General features: G+C 36.9%; 2 protein-coding genes across 2 annotated transcripts; both read right to left on the minus strand.

The window, feature by feature from the left end:
• Window positions 1-1,555: 1,555 nt before the first annotated feature.
• Window positions 1,556-8,268, minus strand: LOC124642024 (cytochrome P450 4V2-like). Its single transcript, XM_047180318.1, has 10 exons — window positions 8,109-8,268; window positions 7,741-7,830; window positions 7,424-7,534; window positions 5,684-5,869; window positions 4,811-5,007; window positions 4,281-4,335; window positions 3,789-3,978; window positions 2,867-3,015; window positions 2,123-2,302; window positions 1,556-1,716 (listed from the first exon to the last, which is right to left on the minus strand). Exons 1-10 carry the CDS (start codon window positions 8,266-8,268, stop codon window positions 1,556-1,558), a joined length of 1,479 nt encoding a protein of 492 aa, XP_047036274.1.
• A 408-nt stretch (window positions 8,269-8,676) lies between these two features.
• Window positions 8,677-16,726, minus strand: LOC124641733 (cytochrome P450 4C1-like). Its single transcript, XM_047179900.1, has 10 exons — window positions 16,570-16,726; window positions 16,194-16,283; window positions 15,963-16,073; window positions 15,491-15,676; window positions 14,308-14,504; window positions 14,001-14,073; window positions 13,736-13,925; window positions 11,478-11,626; window positions 9,310-9,483; window positions 8,677-8,831 (listed from the first exon to the last, which is right to left on the minus strand). Exons 1-10 carry the CDS (start codon window positions 16,724-16,726, stop codon window positions 8,677-8,679), a joined length of 1,482 nt encoding a protein of 493 aa, XP_047035856.1.
• Between the last annotated feature and the right edge of the window lie 1,726 nt (window positions 16,727-18,452).

The following is an 18,452-nucleotide window of genomic DNA, read 5'->3' on the forward strand; positions in this document are numbered from 1 at the left end:
GTAATTACATCAAGAAACATAAAAATATATATTATAGATATATGTTTTAATAGATTATTTAATCTTTAAAATCAACATAAATTCAACATCACCCATTTTTAACCCCCGACGCAAAAACGACGGGGTGTTATAAGTTTGACGTGTCTGTGTGTGTGTGTGTGTGTGTGTGTGTATGTGGCATCGTAGCTCCCAAACGGATGATCCGATTGTAATGCGGTTTTTTTTGTTTGAAAAGAATGTCATTCGGGAGTGTTCTTAGCTATGTTTGGTGGAAATCGGTTCAGGTCTTCAAGGTCATCAGCTCGTTTGATAGGTGTGATAGGAATGTTACACGCTCAGTTACTTGCAAGCATATGTGGGATCTGAAATTTGAAACACTAATGTCTTCTGGAACCACTGAGCTGGTCTGCTGTTAGGGCACGAAGATAGGAGACGTAACCCTGAACTGCCTTTTAGTAAACGCATCGAGTTTGGGCTCGTTGAATTTGTCTTGACGAGTTCTCTTCATGTTTCTAATTGACGAGAACCTGATGCTGGAAATGGGATGTGACGGATGAAACCCTGGAATGCCGGAATGAAACGGATAAACCGATTTATATTTTTGCTGAAAATCTAGTATGACCAAAGGTTAGTCTTTATTGTTTCTCAATCTGTGCAATTCTTCCAGAGCCAGTTTGTCATGAGGATTGTTAAACAGCTTCCTCTGGCCGAGATCGCATATAGCGACCCCATCTTAAAATAAAAGAAATTAAATGAAAGAAGGAAAAATTAAGGAGCTCCTTCAAAAAGCGTGAAATAAAATTAAATTATAAATTTAAAAAAACCCCCGACCCAAAAAACTACGCAATTAAACCCTATAAAAAGCAAAAAATAACTTTAAACACTACGTAAGTACCAACTAAAGCATGTCAGACTAAACTAAATTTTGACGTGTCGGGGGACCGCTTTTTACCTTTAAAAATACTTACATAAATCAAATGATACCTACCTAATTACAACACTCGTATAAAAAAACACGTATCTAAACACAATTATATACAAAGTTATAAGTAGGTAGTATATATAATGTAGTAGTATATAATTACTTCTAACGTTAGGCTAATAAATTAGAGCGGTCCCCCGACACGACAAAATTTTGTTTAGTCTGACATGCTTTAGTTGGTACTTACGTAGTGTTTAAAGTTATTTTTTGCTTTTTATAGGGTTTAATTGCGTAGTTTTTTGGGTCGGGGGTTTTTTTAAATTTATAATTTTTGTCACAATATATGATAGAGCTTCTATACCCCAGGGATTTCAGACCGATTTTTTTGGCACCATCAAAGGTGCAAAGGCATTGGTAAACATTTCATTGCTGTCGATTCTGCTTTTTTTAATGAAAATTTAGCCATCTCCGCTTATCATAACGTTTTTATAATGCTTATATAATGTTTTTATAATAAAAATAATGTAAATAAAAACAAAAAAAAAGCATCTGTTATTGTAATTTTTTTATTTTCCCAACATTTTTCATCACAACTGTTCTTACAAGACTTCCTTCATCTTACTCAACAACCATTTAATTTAACGAATTCCTCTCCTCAATAGTAACAGCAGCTGTGGTCGGCTTGAGGATCATGTCTACCTTCAGCTCCATCTTGGTGACATCTGCCGTGATGCGGTACCGACGTATGAAGTGAGATAGTGTCACCTTCATTGATATCATTGCGTAGGTTTTGCCTGGAAGGAAAGGTTGATTTTAGTATAAAATACTAGAAAATGTAGCTAGTCTTATATTTCACACTGACAAGTCTTCCATGTAGATTTTCCGCTGAGTTTTCCTGAGCGACAGATTTTAGTTAAGATCTTTTTTTGATCCGGCAGTTGTAATTTCTTTTGCTTCACCGCCTGTATGAACTAGGTGATTGTAAAATCCGCCAGTTTGAAAAGGCTGTTACAGTTCTCGTCAAATAAATCTGAAGTAATCCATCAAAAGTTAACCGTGTAACATTAGACGTATAAAAAATAATGTCGATGAAACGAAGACTTCAAAGTAAATACCAACATAGTGCAGTAACAGAATTAATTTATTATGTATTTTACAAAAAGTTACTTTTAATGAAGAAAATACTAACAGGAAACTTACCAATACAAGATCTCTTGCCCAAACTAAATCCAAAGAAGGCGCCGTTTCCAAGAGTAGCTATGGCCGGGTCCAGCCATCGTTCAGGCCTGAAAACATCCACGTCATCCCCCCACTCAGGGGCGTGATGAGTTCCTACAGGGAGTATCACGCACTGACTGCCTGCACGCAATGTGTAGTTTCCTTTAAACACGAAAAAATGGATATCACTTTCCATGTCAATCTGAGATCGCATCGTGTGACCAGAGGGCTGGCTTATTCTTTGGACAAAGAATCAGCATTGCCATTTAACGTGGTCAGTCTTCTGGGCACGTTTCCTGAAGACAGTGATGCGAAGGAACACTTCAACACCTAATCAATGTTATTTTATAAATGGTTTTATTTTTGTAAATAGTAGTTTCACCAGATAAGTAATATTAGATTGTAATAGTTTACTTTTTTGATGGAAAACGGAAAAGAAAAGCTCTGGGTGTCATAGTTAATGTTATCAAAAATTATTATGAACATAACTTGTTGTTATCACTAAATAAAAAAAATAGATCTGATCTAGTAGAAATACTATAACGAACTCATCAGCCTTTATAGTAAATTATATATCTCCTTTAGGAAGCTGGTCTTTTAGAAAGTCTACAAGCCGTACACAATTTTCTTTCCTTGAATCTAAATCATAGTTTATCTAGAAGTCATCTAAGTTCAGCTGTCCAAGGTTCATATATCTTAGGAACAATGTCTAATGTCTAGACTTACTTAGTTTAACGTCCTTATCAACATTTCTCATTAAGGCAGGTCCAATAGGTAAAACTCTAAGAGCTTCCTTTATAACTGCTTCAGTGTACACTAATTTCTTGATATCGTCTTTTTCAACATCTCTGGTCGGTCCTAGGACACTGATCATCCTGGAACAATTCTTCATATTAGTTTTGAAAATATAAGCTTAACTTGAATCTTCTACTTTATTATAAGTAGTGCATAACGAAATTCAGCCCTTGCACAGTGTATCTAGTCCGCCAGTAGGTCGAACTCAAAAATCATATGGAAATGTGCATAACTGTGATCAGGGGCCCTATTCTCCTAATTTTACTTAAGCGACATACGATTGACATTCGCCGGCGATCCAATCATGACTCGATTACGATTGAAGAGTATGTGGCATTCCGCTATTTTTTCTTTGAAATAAACGTTTTTATCCTTTTCTGTCGTTCAATAATGAATCATCATGTCTGCAAATGATTTACGATTGCAATATGATTGTAGAACAAACTACCGTATAGACCAAAATCACCAAAATAGCAGACCAATCGCAAACCAATCGAATGTCGTTGGAATACGATTGGTCTTATATTAGGAGCAGAATGCCCGATATGGTTAAAACTACTATTGCGATCATATTGCGATTCTATTTCTATTCAATTTTGACACTATAAACTTAGGAGAATCGGGCCCCAGGCTGATTAACAAGTATGATTCGATACACGATTACCTTCAAAATAAATTACTACCATCCATCGGCCTTCAGTTTAATCTTAAGTGTGTAGAAGGGCCCGAAATACTCAAAATATCTGGAGTTATATTGTTTATTTTCATCTTGTTTTTTTTCTACACTCATTGGAAAACCCATCTTATGGAAAAATCACTACCACGCATTAATTTCACAAATACTTTTACTTACTCTTCATACATCTTCCTTTGCACTTCAGGATGGGACCCTATGAGCACCAGCATACACGTCAGAGTATTAGATGTAGTATCGAATCCAGCTAGTATAGCTGTATCTACTTCTTCTTTTATCTCTTTCTCAGTAAGAGTATCATCATTCTTAAGTTCTAGTAGAAGGCTCATTAGGGGTTTGCACCTTGTACCTGAAACAGCATGTGTAAGTGAGTTTAAAATATCTTAGGTCTTTGTCGTTTTCTTAGTGTTTGTCTTTGCTTTGGAATATAGTACCTAGTAGGAAGTTGGGTAATCATCGATGTTTGTGTCATATTACCAATTATTTCTATACTGCTAGAACGAATTTATTATAAAAGTTGCAAGCAGGAGTCACGTTAGGACGAAACATTCATACCTTAAAATCTTATACTGGGTAGAATGCAACATTTAAGGAGTTGTAATAGTAAATAGTTTTGTCAGCATATATAAATTCGTAAGAAAAGGTTTTTACCTGTCTCTGGTTCCTTTGATTGATGTTTCATTTCTTCCTTTTTTCTCTTTATAACCTTGAAAATTACTTAGCATTAAAAATGTAGTCACCATAATACTTAAAGAAATAAGCAAGTAATGTTTATTCAAGACGCAATAACAATTTATTAGACTTAGAATAAATAAACTAAAAAATATATAAAAAAATAAAAGGCGTCGTTTACATAAATTATTATATTTCTCATTAAAAAACTACGTCAATTAAGAAATGCCTAGATTTTATTGTATTGTTTAATGATATATTTTAATATTATTCATAGAGTATCAACACCTTATTCCTCATTAACATTTTTCCCCATTGCTTATTTTAATTCATCATAATATAATAGAAGATCCAATTCAAAGCATAATAGTTTCTCTTACCATGCAGAGGATTCCTTCAAGGTATCGTTATCTTCAAGAGGACAAGCAATAATTTTGGTCAATCTCACTCCATAGATAATTGCTATATAACTATTCCACCATCTAATTCTTCAAAATTGTTATCATTACCTGATTAGCCATATCATCCAAAGTCTTGATGAGTTTTTGTTCCTTCTTCTTCAGTCCAGTGAGCCTGAATATCAAGTCACTATGGAGCCAAACGTTCTGGAACCTGTATACCACCATGTTCATGAGCTGGTCTGATGACTCCATGTATTTTCTGGCAAACTCTTTCACGCTTTCATCACCAATACCAAAAGCAGTTCCTGTAATAAAGGAGTAAATGAGCATAGTTTTTTGTGTAGGAATAATAACAAGCAATTGGTTACTTTGGTAAAATCGACCCCTTCAAAAACTTCCGATTCTTATATCATGCGAAAATTACAAAAAAGGCGTTTCAACATCGGGTTTTCGTGACCAATTAAGTAATACCTCGACAGTTCGTTTATGTGCCTGGAATGATAAGTCTCTTAATTTAATTTTATAATGTCTAGACTACCTAGGCATTAATAAATCACCTGACTCAAACCATATTTTTGTGTGAAAATGATGCATTGTATGCAAATAACATTAGGTACTTATGAATTTTACTTGTGTTATAAACATCTTCAATTTTTTTTTTAACTTTGTGGTCTTTCGAAATATATAAATGATCATATATCTCTTATCTTCTACATTATTCTCAGTCCGAAGCTGAATTTAAGTAGCTTGGCACAATATTACGCTCCTAGACAAAAATTTCCCCATTTCGTTGCCATACCCACTAATCTTCCTCAATTATCCTAACAGTCTTGTTAGTAGGTATACGTCTAGGTGCCACTTTCTCTTCCGGGGTTTACCAGTCTACAGGGGTCTACCACAAGTAATATTAATCCACCTCTCCGGTTGCTTTGAAAACTATCCAACAAATAGCTCCGGAGATGATGACAAGACCATACTTACTGCTAAAAGTCTGGAAGGCAATGATCCTCAAATAGTGGCTGATCTCAAAGGGTTCCTTCCCAGCATGAGCAGCCAGCTCACTGTTGAACTGCTTCGCCATATGATTGAAGATACCGAGGAAGTTGTGTATCACTGATACTGTAAACGCTGGGTTTAGGAGTTTCCGATGGCGCTGCCATGCTGCTCCTGTTATTGAAAAGAACTTATAGTAATTAACTAGCACTTTAACATCCCACCTTTTAGACCCAATTGATAATATTATCCGCCATACCCTCAGCTCCATTCTCAATGTGGCCCTGGACGACCGAGCCTGGCAGCAAGCCACATTACCCATCCAGATGGGAGGTCTCGGCGTCCGCAAAATTACCAGTATTAGTTTACCGGCATTCATATCCTCGGTTCACGGCACCGAGAAATTAGCCAGGAATATTCTTGCTTCAACACTGGTTGATTTTGAGGTGCCGCACATAGCCGAGGCTATGGATGCATGGAAAATTACTTGCCCGAATGAAAATCTACCCAGCAACCCGTCTTCCCAGAGACAGTGGGGTGAGCCGCTCTGCCGAGTAACCCGGAATAATTTAATAGAAACGGCAATTACTCCTGCTGAGCGAGCGCGCCTACTGGCTGTGGGTAGATGGGAGTCGGGACTTTGGCTGCAGGCACTACCGTCGTCAAACATTGGCACCATGTTTGACGACACAACTTTCCGCCTCGCTACCTGTTTACGTTTAGGAGCACCGTGCTGCTCCCCTCATCGCTGCCACTGTGGTGAGGCTGTCACCAGCCTCGGACACCACGGCCTGTCGTGCAGCCGTAGTGCGGGCCGTATTGCGCGGCACGCAAATATCAACGACATTATACGTCGGGCTCTTGTTGCCGTCGGGGTGCCAGCTGTATTGGAACCAAACGGCTTGGCGCGCGACAACGGTAAGAGACCAGACAGCATGTCTTTATTCCCTTGGAAGATGGGTAGGTAGGCCTTTAGTATGACCTTTAGTAGGACGCAACCTGCGTCGATACTCTTGCGCCATCCCATCTTCCAAGCTCTGCGTGCTGTGCTGCTGCTGCCGCTGCGGCGGCGGAGAACCTCAAGCGGCGGAAATATAGTGGCCTTGTCGGCAACTATATTTTCGAACCGTTTGGGGTTGAAACCCTTGGGTCGTGGGGTCCGAATGCGCACACCCTATTTAAAGATCTGTCTAGGCGGCTGATTGACGCTTCTCGTGACCAAAAGGCTGGCTATTACCTCGGACAAAGGATCAGCATGGCCATCCAACGAGGTAATGCTGCCAGCCTCTTGGGTACGCTCCCAGTTGACAGCGATGTGGATGTATTTTTTGACGCCTTTTAGATATAGTGTATATATATATGTATATGTTTTTTTTAATTGTTTTACTAGGATAGTTTTTTTTTGTGTTGTAAATATCTATGTATATAACTATGTAAATAAAGTTTCCTTACTAGCACTTAAAAAGTAACCTATAGCCCCATCAGACCAGTATTCTTTGAGAATATCTCGTCCAAGGAAAGAAACAAAATTTTTTATAGCACAGATAACGAGAAAAGGAGAGAGCTCTATCGAGAGGGCATGACTTTGATAATCACCAATTTCTCTATTAACGTGAATCCTCAGACTTGACTACATTAATGTTAGTTAAAAAGGTATAAAAATAAGTATTTTGTAGCTTAATTCTAAACATGGGTTACTAAAAAAATACATATTTAGATTGGACATACCTGAAGCCGTAAGGAGTCCATTACCCAGCCAATTATCTAAGTAGTTATAAATGAAGTGTTTCTGAAGACATGTGTTGGCTACTGTTAACGCATCATCAGGATCGGTTACCACTGTAATTAGATTATTATCAAAATGAGATAAAAAATCACCCAAAAACTCCAGATAGCTTACAGCTTTCAGGTTTATCGCTCAAAAATCATTTTTGGACATTAGTGGGCGACGGATGTGCGGGAGATGCGCGTACCTATGCTCAGAAATTGGGCACAAGGCGCCATTAAGTTTGGTGATAACTATCCCTAAGTAAGTAAATACTCACAGTAATAAATCTTTCCTCCAATATGAGCGTAGATCAAGCCGCCATTTCTCACACTCTCCATTGACATTGATTTTAATACGTCCCATAATGCTATAAAATTAATTTAAAAAATAGATTAAGAATTATTAGAAATTAATAGAATGATTATTGAATGACAATAGAAGCATTTATTGATAATACATAAGCAATGATGATAAAATAGCTAGGATGAAGACAGACTGGTGGGATCTATGAAAATAAGTATATTTTGGAGATGTTTAGACTTAGGTCAAAGAAGAAGGTAAGCAAGTACAGCAGCTTTAAAAAGCAGTGGAGACGAAACAAGAAAGAAAATGACATATCAAAAACAAAACACAACTTCGACATACTTTTAGTATTCCCACTGATGACATACGTATGTCCAATGATAGGTATACCACCAGAGAGAACTGGAGGTAAGGGATGGGCAGACGCCTTCCCTGAATAGGCGCGCCATGCTATGACCGCGCAGACGCCCCAAAATATACACAACAGTAACGCACTAAGCATTGTGTCACACTGAGTACAGTGGAGACAGTTATTGGAAATTTTCAAATTATGGTAATTTTCTGACCTTTAAAGAATGACAAATTTTCTGGTAATGTTGAGGAGCTCAATTTACATTTTGTTGAGATTTTAATTCAAAATGGCATTTACGTATTTGGGATTCACAAAGTAAAATTCATTAGCCCAGGTTAGTTTTTTGTATCAATTTAATAGTTTAATTCAATATACACCTTATCTTTCACAAAATAAATACATCAAAATCTTGATGATGATTATGATCATCGCAGCCTTATCTCATGAAATTAAACACATGAATGAAATCAATTTTGAAATTCCTATACTTCTTTGCCTTATAATTATTAAATAGTTCATGTTAAATTAAAACTTCATTCAATATTCTATAACAATCATTCACATTCTTCGTTCAATACTGATCTCGTGACCTGATTCCGGTTTCAAAACGAAGTCAAAATTTAGTTTCAACTGGCTCATATCAGCCTTCACTCGGTACCGTCGTATGAAATGCGCTAGCATCACCTTCAAAACTACCATAGCGTAAGTTCTACCTGAAAATAGATAAATAATAAGACAATGTACACGTTAATTTCAAGTTTCAAAGTATGCAATCACTAAAACCAGAATTAAGTCAACATAAGAATTATCATCATCAAGCTTATCTTCCACTGTCTGAAAAAGTATCTTCTTTCTCGAATAGAAAAGGTAGTGTGTATTGATGAATATAGTACCCAAGATCATAATAACATTAGACTTTAGATCGTAGCACACTAACAAACTTGGAAGTGGATCGTAAACGAATCGCTCGATCTATTGTCCCGAGGCGAGATGATTACGTTACGATTCCGATTAGTGTGTATTGAAATAGTTTCATACAAAAGATACTGAACAACGCGAGTTGACACACTGACGATCCCCTTCCATGTTGATATGCATACTACGACCTTTAGGTCAGGCTTGATCATTAGATTACCTTCGCTGTTCGATATGTACAATTTTAAAGCCAACGTACCTATACATAAAACTTACCTATACAACCACGCATCCCTACTCCAAAAGATGCAAATTCCTGATTGTTTTTAAAATCACCATTCAACCATCCTTCTGGACTGAATGCACTGTTTTTTGTATTCCAAGTAGAAACGATGTTAGTCATCATTGGGAAGATTAGACAGTAACTGCCAGATCGCATTGTGTAGTTTGCTGTAACCATCAAAACCAGAATTAACATAAGCAAAACAAGTGCCTCGTCAACTTATTATTATCTTACATGCCGTAAATATACTACTCACGGCCAGTTTCTTTATCAAAAGATAAAGTTAAAGTAATGTCTAAAGTAAAAGTAACGGTCAAATACGTTTTTTCAAGGCTAAAGTGACAGCAAAACTAATAGAAAAATTGAATTTGACCGTTACTTTTACTTTAGACATTACTTTGACTTTAACTTTGGCTTTAACTTTTGATGAAGAAACTGGCTGTTAATATTACAAAGCTTTAGACTCTATTTGTTTGAACATGCTAATCTCAAGAACTATTTTTCAAACTTGAAATCTATTTCGGTGTATATACTGGGTGTCCCATAAGTCCTTTGAAATCTAAATTTCGAATAAAATTTAAATGGCGCGCTGGAATGGCAAGCGGGGTGCGGGGATAGCATCAACGGTCTTTCGGAATTCATTCGCCATTGAAAGTTTTACCGGAGCGGACCGTGGTTTTTGTGTGCTTGATTTTTATCACATCAATGATTCGGCCACGATTGCGCGGCGTAAATTTAGAGAGTATCGCAATTTGCGCTCGTTTAATGACTGTCCCAGTGTTCAAACAGTTAAAAATTGGGTTCAACAGTTCAAGGTGACTGGATCTACAATTTTATATTGTTGAATAAACAACGATCGGGCCGCCCTAGGACATCACGGACGGAAGACAACATCGACGTAGTGCAAGAGTCAGTTCGTGAAAATCCTACTCAATCCATTCGTAAGCGTTCCAATGCATTAAATACACCCAGATCGACGTTACAGCGCATTTTAAAGAAAGATAAGAAATTACCATCCATAAAAAATTCAGTTAGAGATTGTTCACACCAAACGTATTGTCCGCCGATGACTGTGAGTATACTCACTGTCTGCCCCAGTGTGAACGTCGACTCAATCTGCAGTACGCGTACTCACCAAGCCGACAATAAGCTATAGCGTACGATGCGCTACATGTGTGAACAAAAGAATAAGCTCGTGTAGGTTCACACTAGATGCGTACGCTGTGCGGCTGACTATTCTACACATAAAAGAGCTCAGTATTTGAACCCCCCAATCTTCATACATAACAGATGCTATGTCTTCCCAAGCGCATCTTCGTAAGTTTCTATCACTAAATTCTTCTGAATTCGCATTCCAAATACATTCTCTAGAATGTACTTCTGCAATAAACTTTTCGGTGTCGAACATCGCGAGGTGTCACGTGTCACGTCTGTCCTCATTGAAGTTTGTTTCTCGAGTGTATTGCGGCCGAGGCGCGCGGCGGTGCCGGCGCGGCGTAGCAGCGCTATTCGGCAACTGCGTCCGCGTAGCCAATCCGCGTCCGCCGTGCATAGTCGCGTAGTAAAATAATCGGCCACTGAGAGTCAGCGACAACAGACGACGTAATAGCGTATAGTCGGTTCGGTGTGAACGACAATTTCAATATATATGGAAAAGCAATAAACTGCGTAGCGCGCGCTCACAGTCAGCGGCCGACAATACGTTTGGTCTGAACGATGCCTTTTAATATAGGAACAAAAAGATATGCCGCGCAATGGTGGCCGAATCATTGTTGTGATAAAACTCACGCACACAAAAACCACGGTCCGCTCCGGTAAAACTTTCAATGGCGAATGAATTCCGAAAGACCGTTGATGCTATCCCCGCACCCCGCTTGCCATTCCCGCGCGCCATTTAAATTTTATTCGAAATTTAGATTTCAAAGGACTTATGGGACACCCAGTATAAGGCGTCCATTTATCGAGGGAGGATATAGGTCACTCCTTTATACGGGCGCTTGAAATAGTGCAGGAGACGCAATAAAATTGCAACCGCTGGCAAAAGCTAGGTTGACATTGTATGTATATTCATCATCATCTACATATTTCTTGTTACTTGATTTTTTTATGTCTTACTTTATCTACGCAATCATCAAGCTACCTAACTTAAATCATAACTTACTTAGCTTAACATCTTTATCCACGCATCTCAAAATGCACGGTATAGTTGGTAACACTCGAAGAGTCTCCATTATAACCGCGTTTGTGTAAACCAGTTTGTTCAAATCATCTCTTTCTACATCTCGATCTGGACCTAGCACGGTCAATAATCTGCAAGCAAAAGTATACAATAAATTGTGGAAACTATCTGTAATGTAGAAATATACATACTTCATTAGATAAACAATTAGGTATTGTAATTGATCTTAGAGCTAATTACAAAAGTAGGTGACATAAATATGGATTTTATTTTGAATATCATCTATCTGTAATGTTATCTTCAACATATTTAAGAGTTTTTCTGTACCTTAGACAGGTGATGATCTTTCCTAATAATATGGTCTCAATATTTTACTCGTAATTTCGAAAATGACGACAAAACATTGTCGTTTTGATAATTTCTAGTCACTAAGGTCAGGATCACGCAAACCCGACCTTGATAAGACAATTTAAAATTTAAATCGATTGCTCTTAGCAGATATTGTATTGTATACTGATCATACCAATGTATGCACAAAATCTACATATTCTTTTTTTATGGGAAAAGCATCAAATGATCCCTGCCGCTGTTGGTTAGCAGCGATTGAGTGTCAGACTCTTACTGACTAAAAACCCACCATGTTCCTTCCTAAGCCTTATATATACCAGAGCCACGGTAACTCTTTCGAACAATCCTGCAGCCCCAGATAAAATCGACATCTACATTAAAAATCTCTCTAGGCGGCAGTGGCGAAGGGTGGTTTAATGAAATAGGGAAGCCGCAGCAAAAAAAAAAAAGGGGGGGGGAGTACTCAGGGATGGGGGGGGAGAGGTAATGGAGGTAATTTCTCAGTCCACCTTTTAGCACTGACTGAGAGACTGATAGTTTGAACATGTTTTCTCGAGGAATTCGGCAGATTATTAATATCTATAAAACTTTATTATCTTTAGTTAGGTATATTAACTAAGTACTAGAATCTGAGAAAACTTGGCACTAGAAACAATACATTTTAAGTATTTAATTTACAACGGCCTGTTAGCCATTGATATTTATCGTAGGAATTTATCCGTCAGGACGTTAGTAATTTTAATATAGACGTAATATTGGTAGGTAATTCACCCGAGCGGCGTGCCCGAGTTTTATAACACGTTTTTATTCTCAAAACTTAACCTTGAAAAATAAGTTCCTTCCTAAAGTAAACAATCTGTCGGATCGGAAAACAGTCTAATGCGATAAATCAATAGGTAGATTAAAAAGAAACCTGATGCCAACTGTCTACGTATCAAAATACATCATTTCAACGTAGATATCTCTATTTTCACTAGGTACACACACTGTAGCACTGTACTTGTACTGAGTACCAGGTCACACAGTGCGATCGCGGGAATTAGTAGGGAGTAATGATACTGCCAACTATTTAATCAAAATTATATACTTGGTGAATTCATAAAATTAAATAAATTCCCAACTAGGGTCATTAAATCGCGGAGAATCTTAACACCGCGATTCAGGATTTGCATAAAAATGCACAACGCCATCTATGTTGACATAATGTAACTAAAACACACACACGAACTATGTTATTTCCAAATGATACACACACTAATAAATTCAATTAAGTAATACAAAGAACAAATTGTTAATGGTATTATCTAAAACAAAATAAGAACAATGAGAGTGAATTTGTCTGATTTGTTTGTTTACATATTTGAGAAAGCGCTGTCACTCGCGCGTAGACAGATATAGCTACTCTACTCTTGACGCGTTCTTTCTCGTTCACTCGCGAGTTTTGATTGGTGGAAGCCGCTCCGTGAGCCGGCTTACCGCTCGCCCTTATTTTGCGAACATCGCGCGGCGCGGCGTGGATGACGTCACGCAAGCGTAGTTTTGTATGGAGGAGGAAGCCGCGGCTTATTTAGTAGGAGCAAAATGTTTCAAGTAATTTATAGACAATTTTTTTTACGGTGGTAGGCGTTTTGTTATACCTACATATTTAAATTGTGTGTTTTAAATGATTATATTAATTATACCTATACTTACCTATATTATAACTTATACCTATGCTTCTTTCTTGAAATTCGAAAGGGAAGCCGATGGGAATCGGCTTATAAGGACGCCTCGCCACTGCTAGGCGGCTGGTTGACGTTTCGCTTACCATCGAAAGCGATGGGGAAATTTTTTTGACGCTTTTTAGTTTTTCTTCTTACTGGGATAAATCTACATCTTGAAATTCAACTTACTCTTGATACATTTTCTCCTGTACTTCAGGGTAAGATCCAAGCAGCATCAGACTAAACATCAGCTGACTAGCTGTAGTTTCAAAGCCAGTACTTATGATTGTGTTCAATTCTTCTCTTATCTGTTTATCTGTCAAAGCACCATTTGCTGATAGCTCTAATAGAAGATCTAGAAAAGGTCTGTATTCTATTCCTGGAAAAGGTAAATTGAGTTTATTTTCATATTGTGTTATGTCTTTAAATAATATTGAAAATGTTTTGAATTTACCAGTTGCTGCTTTTGGGTTATCGGTCTTATTTAAAGCTTCCTTTTCCAGGATTTGCTTTTTCTCTTGAATTACCTGAAAACATTTGTTTTTTTCTTACTTTTAATCCAGTTTGACAAGTTGATTACTTAACTGAGAATTATATCTACTACCAACAATACGAGTTAGCGAGGCTTTCTTCATCTGTTTTTGGAACAGCCCTTTGCACGTGAAGAAGTAGCAATCATAAACTTACATATGCATGTTATATTATCATAATATGTAAGTCACATGTATATTATTAGTTTGATGTATTAAAATTTCACTTACTTTATCAGACATATTATGCAACGTCTCCACCAGGCTATCTTCCTTGTCCTGTATGCCAGTTAACTTGCATATCAAGCTGCTCTGCAGCCAGAACTTAAAGAATTTACTGACGAGAATAGAAACCATTTCGCTGACTGCCTCGGTGTATTTTTTTATGAAGTTTACATCTTCTATAGCTTTTATTCCAAACGTACCAACTGAAAAGATAACAATTAAATCGTAAGTAGAAGAAACTACGCCTTAAAGAAGACATTTTTAAAAGGGCCTGGCCTCCGCTGTTTGATTTGGAAAGACGACATTTTATATGTTTAACATAATAATTTATGACACTCTAGCTTCCACCACCAAGTTAACCCCATTCCGTGAGAACTCCTTTTTTCTCTAAATGGGCTATCTAAAACTGTATGATTTCCCAGAGACTAGCACGTTCGAACAACAACACACTCATCGGTTATATAATATTATATAACACCTAATTAATAGACAGTATGAATAAAAGTGTTCCGATACTGCAGCAAAAAATACAATGATATTTATCTCCATCGCATCGCACTCGCACTCTTTATTACGAAGCTAAATTACTTAACGCGGTTGAGCTTAGTATTTTTCTTTGTCCCTTTTCTTTGTCCCTTTTCTCGGAATCATTATTAAAGAACTATAAATATATTCACCGCGTAAATTCCAATGATGCAAAAACTTTGTAACTTTTGTAATTCCAAAATAAACAATATTAAAAATAAAATCACAAAAATGGGTCAGTACATAAGAGAATTAAAACTGTTGCAAGGTTTCAAGGTCATCTGGTAAAAACAGCAAAATAAAAATACGCTTATTGACAACTATTTTTGGTATTAAAATAAGTCAAACAACATCAGGCCAGCCTTTCCCCAACCATTTTAGGGTAGGCTTCAACTCACCGAATGCTGAGTATGGAGCGATTGCCTATCTAACTGGGCAACCTTATACCAGGGATGTTCTTATGTTCACATGACAGCCGAGAGCTACCAATTTAATGTACTTTTCGAATCACAGAGGAACTCGTGTTATGAAGGTCACACATCCACGGATCATTCGCGTAAAGCGTTGATTCTCTTATCTCATCTCTTGTTTATTTTTGATCGACATATGCGGCTGTTGTTTAACCAAATCCTCATTAAAAAAAACCTGAAGTAAAAATACTTACCACAAAGAGTTTCAACAGCATTATTTTTCAAATATAAACAGTGATCAAATGGTCCTTTCCCAATATGAGGTTCTAGTTCATTGATCAATTTCTTGGCCTGACTGTTAAACACGTCTAAGAAGCCGTGGATCACCGGCAGACTGAACGCTGGGTTCAGCAGCTTGCGGCGATATCTCCATATTTCTTCTGTGAGGTAAAGAACCATCTCTTAATAAAGCTGACGAAGATATTTCAAGGTGACTAATAAAAACATAAGAAATATTTCGTTCGGAACATTGCATGATTTCGATATCACTGAGCAGACATCATTTGTAGATTCCAGCGGGTTGGGAGAGCCCCGCGAGTGACGGAGGTATAAGCAACACATACTTATGCTGTGAAGTTTGTAAGCGGCCATTAAGTTTGGCTGGCAAGAACTATAACTAGTAGATATTATAAAGTACATATACTTCTCATTACGGAATTTCCTTACCTGTAGATGTAGCAAGTCCATGACCTAGCCAAGCTTTACAAAAGTCATACGCATAATGTCTATTGATACACGAATTTCCCGCTATTATTGCCTCTTGAGGGTTGGTTATCACTGAAAACATAAAAAAAATCTATTTGATAAACCCACAGAGCACAACAATGTTATCGGCCTCAAAGGCAGCAATAGCTATGCATAAAATCGGTCAACAAAAGAATAGTAAATAGTACTTACAATAATACAGCTCACTTCCAAAATTGAAAACTGCAACGCCTCCTAGTTTCTCGCAGCTTCCACTTAAACTTGTCAAGAATTTCAAAAGATCTGAGAAAAACAAGATCATTTTCAATACTTAGAATTAAAACAGCCAAGTACCTATCTACATATATTATTAATATTATAAAGAGGAAAACTTTGTTTGTTTGTTTGGTTGTAATGAATAGGCGCAAAAACTACTAGACTGTTTTTAAAAATTCTTTCACCATTCGAAAGCTACATTATCCACGAGTAACATAGGCTATATTTTATCCCGGTACGGGCAGTAGTTACCACGGGACGCGGGTGAAACCGCGGGAAAACGGCTAGTATAATTATAAAAAGAATAACTCACTAGATCTGGATAAAACCGCTTGATGCAGATGACCGACGATAGGCAACTCCCCAGGTACTTTTGGAGGCAACGTATAGGTCCCTCTATTTCTCCCATAGACCTTCAACGTGAGGCATACAAGAAACAAAACACAGACGAACAAAATAATACCCATCATTTTACTAATATAAATAAATGAGCAATAAATAATAATGGTTATGATCTGAAGATTTTATACTGATTTGAAAATTATTACATTAGAATATTTGGTAAAGATAGCAATCTTGAATTGGAAGACAAAGAAATTATTGTTATTGTAAAGGCGAAGGAGATTTTCCCAAAAGCAATGATGAATGTGAATTTGTGATTTATATCTCTTGACTAGCTTCTTTCAGAGGTTTCACTCATTGCTGGTTCGTTTTGAAAAATAGTTTCAGTGTAAGGTCGCCCGTTAATATTTGGGTGCTCGGCATAGTTCCCATGTGACTGGGATGTAACCGCTGGGTGAATCTAGTTTATTTATATATAAAAAAAAACATTAATATCGTCTTCTGTCTACGTGTTTTTGTAATCATATTTTAAGTAGAAGACAATGTTCATGATCATTTCAACATTCCGTTGTAAAGTCAGTCAGTCGGAACAGACGGATATATTTAAATAAGCAATGTAGAGGTATGATAATTATTGTCCCTTACGCCAATGTATGATAATTACGTCTCTATATTTATGCTTTTACTTGTAGGTAGTGTCACGACAGTTCAAGGAGATCAAAATGACCTCCAGATTATATCGATTTCCGATTTTTTTTATGTGAATAAAACCAAGAATTGTGATTGTTTCATTTTTATGTTTATTTTTGCACTTACCTAAGTGCAAAAAGCAAAAATTGTTTTTGTCAAATTTGCATTAAACCAATTACATGAACAATTGCAATGAGATAATATCACATTTCGGGTAAACATATATAGTAATATGTATTTTTATTTTGTTGAAAAGGAATAGTGCGTGCACTTGTGTCTGCGCAAATACTTGTGCACTATAATATGTCCTGCGCAGCTGGCTGATCTCCTTATATAAGAACAGCTGCCGTAGCCACAATCGGCCTAGGACGCAAATATATTATTTATCAATACTCTATGGACAGGGACGACGATTTTTGGAATTTATTTTTTTCGTATTTTAACAGCAAAAGCTTTGACCTCAAATATCTCCTCAATTTCAGGCATATTTTGATTAAAAAAATGTGTTATAAGGTTGTCGAGTTTTGGGCTTACTGGAAGCGAGCTAAAAGCTGAGATTTATTTTTATCTTTTTGTATTACTCACTCTTCGAAGTAGTATTTAACGTTGTACTCAATAAATCCTCGATTAGTTTCGAAAGTGCGATCGTAAAATGTTGAGCCTGATTTTAATATATGTTTTAGTGATTTGTTTGGGGTTTGTGATATTAAAAAGGGCTCGGAGTTCAAGGGGACATGCGTTGCCACCATTATTGCCTGGATCTTTGCCCATAATTGGGTATACGATACAAGTCGTTTCTGCAGCAAGAAGTGAGTGTTTTGTACTTAATACTACTTATCTTACCTTACTATTACGTAAGTGCAGTATAAACTTGTGTGCCTAAAAAACAAATAAAAATAATAGACAAAAGTTCTCTTTGCCTCCTGGGGTCACAAGTACTGGAAGAGTCATTTTCGGATTTTATTGAGAACAAAATTCAAAATTTCAATGATATTTCGGAAAGGTTATTCAAAATTAATATACATTCAGCCATCACCATCCTACGATACTGCTGCTTTGGCCCCAAATTAACCTACATCTTGCGTGCTTCTCATTTATGGAAGCACATCAACCTTTTGGACCAAATTGATAAAATAATTCGACATACACTTTCATCAATTTTAA

This window comes from Helicoverpa zea, chromosome 23 (genome assembly GCF_022581195.2).
Source record: "Helicoverpa zea isolate HzStark_Cry1AcR chromosome 23, ilHelZeax1.1, whole genome shotgun sequence".
Classification (NCBI taxonomy): domain Eukaryota; kingdom Metazoa; phylum Arthropoda; class Insecta; order Lepidoptera; family Noctuidae; genus Helicoverpa; species Helicoverpa zea.

Coding starts and splice junctions, on each gene's coding strand:
- LOC124642024 (XM_047180318.1), bottom strand. CDS start 8,268: ATGCTTAGTGCGTTACTGTTGTGTATATTTTGGGGCGTCTGCGCGGTC. Junction 7,831..8,108: donor CATCAGTGGGAATACTAAAA/GTATGTCGAAGT, acceptor TTAATTTTATAG/CATTATGGGACGTATTAAAA. Junction 1,717..2,122: donor GGGCAAGAGATCTTGTATTG/GTAAGTTTCCTG, acceptor CTTTCCTTCCAG/GCAAAACCTACGCAATGATA.
- LOC124641733 (XM_047179900.1), bottom strand. CDS start 16,726: ATGATGGGTATTATTTTGTTCGTCTGTGTTTTGTTTCTTGTATGCCTC. Junction 13,926..14,000: donor TAACCCAAAAGCAGCAACTG/GTAAATTCAAAA, acceptor TACCTTTTCCAG/GAATAGAATACAGACCTTTT. Junction 9,484..11,477: donor GGATAAAGATGTTAAGCTAA/GTAAGTTATGAT, acceptor TGATGGTTACAG/CAAACTACACAATGCGATCT.